The 7,506-nt window shown below is 30.4% G+C and overlaps 1 protein-coding gene across 1 annotated transcript; it reads left to right on the top strand.

The window, feature by feature from the left end:
* The first annotated feature begins 734 nt into the window (after positions 1-734).
* LOC149212846 (uncharacterized) lies at positions 735-1,556 on the top strand. Its single transcript, XM_089390677.1, has one exon. The coding sequence runs from the start codon at positions 854-856 to the stop codon at positions 1,349-1,351; it is 498 nt and encodes a 165-aa protein (XP_089246803.1). The 5' UTR covers positions 735-853; the 3' UTR covers positions 1,352-1,556.
* The last annotated feature ends 5,950 nt before the right edge of the window (positions 1,557-7,506 follow it).

The following is a 7,506-nucleotide window of genomic DNA, read 5'->3' as shown; positions in this document are numbered from 1 at the left end:
CTTTTTATTGATAAGTTATGATATTGACTTAAATTATTCTAACATTTTTTTACTAATTAAAAAACTTTATCATAAACTAAACTAAATTTTAATAGTTGAAACAATTTTTTTTAATGTATTAATTTTCTTTTATATAATAAACTAAAATGAATCTTAATATGTTTAATTTATACAAGTAAAAGTAAATCTATATAATAAAGAATATTTGCATCTTTATCATTTCACATCGTATCATAAATTGATATATTAAAGAATGTTCCAATGTCTATCATTCCACATCGCATCGCATGTTAATTTTTTGTTGGGGGACCGATACTGATGGCTATCACGGCAATCTTACTCTAATTTCACTCTAAATTCACATTCAAATTACGAAATAAAACTTTGCAACATCACTGTAAGTTCACGATTAAATTATAAAATAATTTTATCTTTAAACGGAAAATTATCTTTTAGCGTCTTTGAATCTTTCTCTAAAATCTTTTATTTCTAGTGAAACAATTAGTAAAAGAGTATTCGGAATCAAAATGAATTGCTACTCGTCAAAACATGATTCACGATTGCTACTCCGACGTCTTAAAGAATACAAGGTAACCTTTAAAAATGTGCGGTATAATAGTTTACGCCAGAGAATTCTTTGCCCTCACGGCTCTGTCGCTGGGAAACGTCGAACTTTGAAGCATGTTAAGTGCCAAGAATTGCTTCCTAATGTTCTTCGTTTTACTCCCTCGGACTCTGCTCTGCAGAGATTAAATCGCAACCATCTGCGCAGCTCTATTCCAGTTTGAATCGTACGTAATTCAATTCAATTTTTCTCAACCCTTGACCATCTGCCTTGATCAAAATCGTTTCAATGGGAAACAAGATATCTCAAGTAGTGTTTTTCAAAAAGTTCAGGAACAAGTTTCATAGGGTTTGCAATGCGCGTAGGGCATTCGGGAACACCTTCTTTCATCGAAAAAACACGATGTGTTATTTCACAGGGAATGGTAACGAAAGCGAGGATATCCATCCCAGCCTTGCAGGAAATGTTCGCGAAGGATATTTTGCAGTGTACGTTGGAAGCGAGCGCAGCCGTTTCATAGTTCCTATTAGTTATTTGAATCATCCTCTCTTCCAGGAGCTGCTGGAGAGAGCAAAGGAAGAGTATGGATACCATCATCACATGGGGCTCGCAATTCCATGTAACAGAGTTGATTTTGAATATGTAACGTCCGCTGTGGGAAAGGATTCAACAGTAGCAAATATGGAGGCGAAGACATATCAAGTTCAGATCAACAAGGACGGTACTGATTCTTGGCGCCGCACTCTTAAACTGCAAGGGATTGTAAATATTGTTTTAGGAGTATAATAGAGCTTGATTTCTTTTGGCTATCTAAAACCCAGACATTGATTTTGTATATCGATATTCTGAGAGCTGTGATCAACCCGTGAAAGTTCAAATTTATATCTTGCAGTAGAGTGAATGAATTTTTGTACCCTTGATGTTTCCCATATCCCAATCTGGGTTTTCTTCAAATCCATGTGTGAATATGAATTGTGATCGAGCAGTGAAACTTCGACCGTAGGTTTTGCAATATTTTATGTAGACGAGATACTCACAAAACATAGCGTTATATGTGGATAGTAATTCCTATTTGTTATAAAGAGGGCAACATTATATCAATTCCTTCTGCCTTAGCGCCAGGATACTAGTCTATAACAGGATGTTATGAAGTTTCGTACGATTTTTGAACTGTCCATCCATCCTTCTCTGTTTGAGTGTTTTAGCATTTCTGTTGCTCCTGCAGGAGGAGGGTAAATTGCTGAGGTTTGGTTTGCTGCCTGATCGTGTTAGGAGATTCGTATCCATATGGGTCCGCTTTGTTGCGTAATCATATTAGGGATAAATTTCATATGGATTGGATATGTGTATGGACTAAAAGTTTATATGTAAAATTTAATGTCTGACACTAAATTCATTGAGTGGTCTGAAACGAAGGACGGTATTGTATATTATTTTTATTATTTAAAATGAGTTTGATGTGTTTTTTCATTATTTGGAAAGTTATATTAAAATAATAAAATAACACTTATATTAAGTAACTGAAAATTATTAATAATAGAAATAGATGTTAAAGTAGGTTAATTTTAGTTAAAAATCATATAGAAATAAAATAATAGGAAATCTTAGGGAAGGAGAGGATTGGTTGGAATGTCCAACTGGAAAAGTTGGAATGAAAATGATAATTATATGTATAAATAGGGTAATATATGATTACTTAGATTTCAGTTTTAGTAAGAAAGAAATGCTTTTTTAATAAAAGAAAGATGCGTAATTTTTTTTTCTTGTTTTTAAGTAAGAAAGAAATGTTTTCTTAATTAAAAAAAGAAAGATGTATAATTTTTTTCTCTTTAATATAAAATGGACATAGGTACTTATAGTAATATTGATATTATAATGAAATATAAAATAGTTGTGTAATTCGTTTCATAATTGCTATTGAATAGACATCTAACCCACTTAGATAACTAACCAAAATATATACATTTTAACATCCAATTTATATAAGGAGGAGACAAATAAAAACTATGTATAAAGGTTTAAACATTTTTTCAAATTATATATAAAAAAACTTTTACACTGTGATTTTTAATTTTTGAAAATTTCCTTGAATAATTTTACATTAATTAAAACTCAACATTTTTTAATTTTAATTTATAACTATTTAATATTTAAATTAAAAAAAATTGACATCTCAAATTTTATTTTATATTTTATATATATATATATATATATATATATATATATATATATATATATATATATGATATTATTATTGTTTAATAACCTTTTAATATTTAAAATGAAATTTAAAAAAGAAATTGACATAAATTTTTAACCGAAAAATCTCAATTTTATATTTTAAAAAATACATATTATATTATTATTGCTTATTTCATTAATTAAAAATAATAAAATAACAAAGTCAAAGTCAAAGTCAATAACAAAGACACTTGTGAATTATTGCAGAGAGATATACCAGAACTTAAGCTATAACCATGTAAGTATACAATAAAATGAAGTCTTTGTTGTGTGGAGAGCCATCAAAGATAATAGCCTATATGAAAAAAATAATGCATCCTGATGAGATGTAAATGGACTAATTTGTTAATAATTTAGTAAAGCTAATAGCTTATACGAAAAAAAATAATGCATCACTATGAGATGCAAATGGATTAATTTGTTGAGAATTTAATAAAATGATGTAAATGGACTAATTTGTTGGGAATTTGATAAAATATTTATTGAGTGTTTGTTGTGCTTGAGATGAAATGATGTAATTGAGTAAAAGATGCATGATCTTTTGTACCTAATGCCTCAAAATTTTGATCCGAATTGTAAAAGTTTTTATTTTGTAAGGTGTTTTGTAAACCAGGTTAGTTATGCATACATATATTAATATGATATTACATATAATCATGTAGCATTTATCCCTCTTATGTATAGAGTGAATGTGGCATGTTGTGGAATTAACTACTATGGTAGGTACAAGGCTTGTAAATGTAATCATATGTTAGCTTCATGTGGAATCCTATAGATTAGTTCTTTGTTTAACGCAGGAATGTGATATGGACCAAGTTATGGCTTGGAGAGAGTTTAACATGTTAATGAGCCATGTAGGTGAAAATAATCACAAAGAACTAGTTAGTACAATGGGTGACACCCATGTATCTTGGTAGATGGATATGGACATCAATAATTAGTTGTTTATAAGAAGAAACAAAATATTTGTGAGTGCAACCAAAAAATAATGAAAAATTCCCATAATAAAGAAAGCACAAATGAAAATGTGATTCCTATATAACATGAAAGAATAACTTATAATAATTTTTGAGAAAATAACATTAATGAAAGTCAAAATAAATAATGTAAATTATTTGAAATAAAATTAAACTCATAAACATACTATAAAATGATCTACACATCATAGTTATACAATTCTATATGTTTTCTATTTTGAAATAATATTCCAAAAAAAATTATTGTTAGTATATTTAAAAACTGGAAATGAAAATGGAAATGGAAATAAAACTTATTGTATTGATATTTTTGTATGAAAATGAAAATGAAAATGAAAATAGAAATAAAATTTATTAAATCGGTATCTTGTAAATGAAACTTATTGTATTGATATCTTTGTAACCTGAGAAAGAAATATAAAACTATCACATACTTTTTATAAAATATATTATCAATATTCATTTGATTCGATTTCGACATCTAATACTGTGACATACATTTTATTGTAAAGTAAACAAGGTTGTGGTAAACCTAGTTTGTTGCTGGTTCACTATCATAAAATGAAAAAATGTTGAAAAGCGTGAAAATGATGCATTTTGATTCAGATGCTTTCATATATAGTATATTAAATACGTGGCTATTTTATAACAGTGAATGCGTCTCCTTGCCACTTGTAATTTCCCAAAACGTCAAAGCTTCTTGTATTCCTTGTTTGGTGGTTCGTGGTTGTTCATAACATTGAAGTATAACACTCTTGAAAAGCTGTAAAACCGATGCATTTAGATTCGGATACTTCGTATATAAAATTGTAAATTCGTAGCGATTTTCAAGTACTGATATATTATCTTCAAAACATGTATTTTTCTAAAACTGCATAATATGGAAATGTCAGGTACATAGTTGTCACCGTACTCAACCTCCATTATTCCAAATAAATATTTGTCCAGCTACTCAACCTCCATTATTCCAAATAAATATTACGAAGAAAGTCATTCTGCAATTTTGTATCAAAAGATTATCAGTTTTATTGAGAATAAAACATAGTTTTTATGATTTGGTGGGAATTTATTAAAATCACAAAATTGATGGGTAATTTTGTATAATGGAAGGATTTTCCACGGTCCTGAATCCATATAAAGTCAAAAAACTAATTTAAATAACACAAATCAAAATTTTACCTCAAATTTTTTCACCACATTTGGACACTTAAAAATAAAAAAAATCACACCAAAAAACCTCCATTTGAAACAATTTTAAACTCTAAAATTGTTAATTTTTTAATCAACGACTCAACAACGTCAATCAAACGAGGGGGGATTGCATGTGTTCAGAGCTTAAATTTGACGCCTTTTACCAGTTTTCTGCCCTTCTAGAAGTCAAATACTTTTGATTTCCAAATATACACTTTGATTTCAAAAGATACACTTATTTTTTACAGCCCAATAATTTTTTGAAATGTAGTATTGATGGGCATGTAAAAATTGACAAGTTTCAATCTTAATATACATATATAGTTCATGTCCAGCGTTACCTTCGGATTTTGGAAGCGGACGCCTTCCAGCCGCGTAGACCGCAAGAGGTTGTTTGCATAGAGCGACACTGCTGGAGGGTTCTTTCCTATTTTATTGCTGGATATTTTATTTTGCTTAAATTTGTGAAACACTAGCTCATAATCTTTAATACAAACCAAAATAATAAAGAAAAAACCTTTTAAATGTGCCTATGTAAATTGAAGTTCAACCGTACGAAATTAGCTGTGGTGCGTGTTAGAAAAGGAGTCGTTTAAGGAGGCGGAGGAATTGCTCGGTTAAAAGTGGCTGGAATCTGGGAAAAAAAATTTCAAAAAAATTAGTAGATAAAGTGCTTGAATCGTGTTTTTAATGATGGAAATGGATTTAGCACCATCAAAAATGTCTAAGACACCTAAAATTTTGAAGTTTAACAACTATAACTTATATGTACAAAAATCCTTGCGGGATTTTCTCTAAATATAACTAGAATTTCCATAACTTTCCAGGCAATTCCTCTACCTGGTTAGACTACCGAGTTATGACAAAAACACAGAATTCACCTACAACAAAAGACACAAAGTAAGTAAGCTTAGAACAAGACAATAAAATTTAGGTTTAAATTTTAATTTATAAAATTACATTCATATGAGACTCATTTACCAAGTAAAAGATAAAGGTTTATAGTGATTTACACATCACCAGGGGTCCCGTAGAAACACACAGTAAAACATAGTTGTTTTCACGTGCCCACCAAATTTTTTCTCCACAATATTCTCTTTCTTAACTCCCTTTGATACAAAAATGACTTATCCTCCCTACCTCAGAAACTCTCTCTGATACAAAAATGACTTTTACATTCATATCTATCTCAACATACAATTTGGCATTAATATATGGCATACCAAAATAATTATTGTTGTTGAGTGAGGACAATAATCGTGCAGGTGTCTATGGAGTATGTATTTACTAAACTTCATTAAATTTATTAGCTTTTGTGATGTGATGTATTGTCGAATGGTTCGCCTGGTATTTATGTTCTGGTTTCAGTCTTTCCATCTTCAAACAGAGATGCGACCTACAAAAATACCTTTGAAAAGTATAGCTACTATCAAGTTGTTTAATGGGGTGGTTGGGATTAATATTTACAACAATCCCCCTTACTCACAATGTCCGCCATTGAAAATTCCCAAACAGTTTCTAAAATAAACAAAACTTTCACGTGCAAATGACTTTGTGAAGATATCAACTAATTGTTTCTATTACCTGCAGTGTTGCAACACAATTTCATCATTGTTAATCAACTCTCTAATAAAGTGATATTTAGCATCAATATGCCTGGTCCTCTTGTGAAAAACAAAATTCTTTGATAATGCAATTGGTGAGGTGTTGTCATAGAAAATAGTTGTCATTCGTTCTTGGTCACGATGAAGATTCCTCAACATTCTTCTCATCCAAACTGTCTAACATGCTACTGCTATTTTTGCGACATATTCAGCTTCTGTTGTTGACAGTAACACTATTGGTTGCTTCTTGCATGCCCATGAAATGGCTCCGAAACGCAAATTCAAAACATATCATGACGTGCTCTTTCTGACATCAAAACTTCGTGTCTAATCACTGTCAGTGTAACCAACCAGCCTGAAATTAGTTGTTGTTGTGTAGAAAACACCATACTATTTTGTCCTGTTGACATACCTTAGAATCATTTTTGTTGCTTGCCAATGCGTCTCATTGGGTGTCTGCATGAACCTCGACACCAAACTTACTGCATACATTATATCTGGCATAGTGGCAGTCAAATACATCAAGCTCCATATCATGCTTTGTATAATGTTGGATTGACATTGCTGTTGCAATCTTTTTTGCTCAAATTCAACCCCATGACAGTTGGAGTTGGTACGGGCTTGCCATTTTGCATTTTAAACCTCTCCAAAATGTCTGCCACATACTTCACTTGAGAGATAAAAATTCCATTTTTTTTTCTTCACTTTTTTGCCCAAAAAATATCTTAACATTCCCAAGTCAGTCATTTCAAATTCACTCTTCATGACTTGTTTGAAATTAGCAATGATAAAATCATCACTTCCTGTAAAAATCAAATCATTTACATATAAGACAACAATAAGAATCATACTATCGCTCTCTTTGATGTAGAAAGTAGGCTCACCATCACATTTGTCAAAACCATTGTCCAAAAAATAGGCATCTATC

The sequence above is a fragment of the Pinus tabuliformis genome, chromosome 1_1, assembly GCF_031772625.1.
Source record: "Pinus tabuliformis cultivar Carrire ecotype Pingquan chromosome 1_1, CPIR1, whole genome shotgun sequence".
Taxonomy (NCBI): domain Eukaryota; kingdom Viridiplantae; phylum Streptophyta; class Pinopsida; order Pinales; family Pinaceae; genus Pinus; species Pinus tabuliformis.
This window is presented reverse-complemented; position numbering and strand designations above follow the sequence as displayed.

What these genes read in the sequence shown, in the direction of transcription:
- LOC149212846 (XM_089390677.1), top strand. Translation starts at nt 854, where the DNA reads ATGGGAAACAAGATATCTCAAGTAGTGTTTTTCAAAAAGTTCAGGAAC.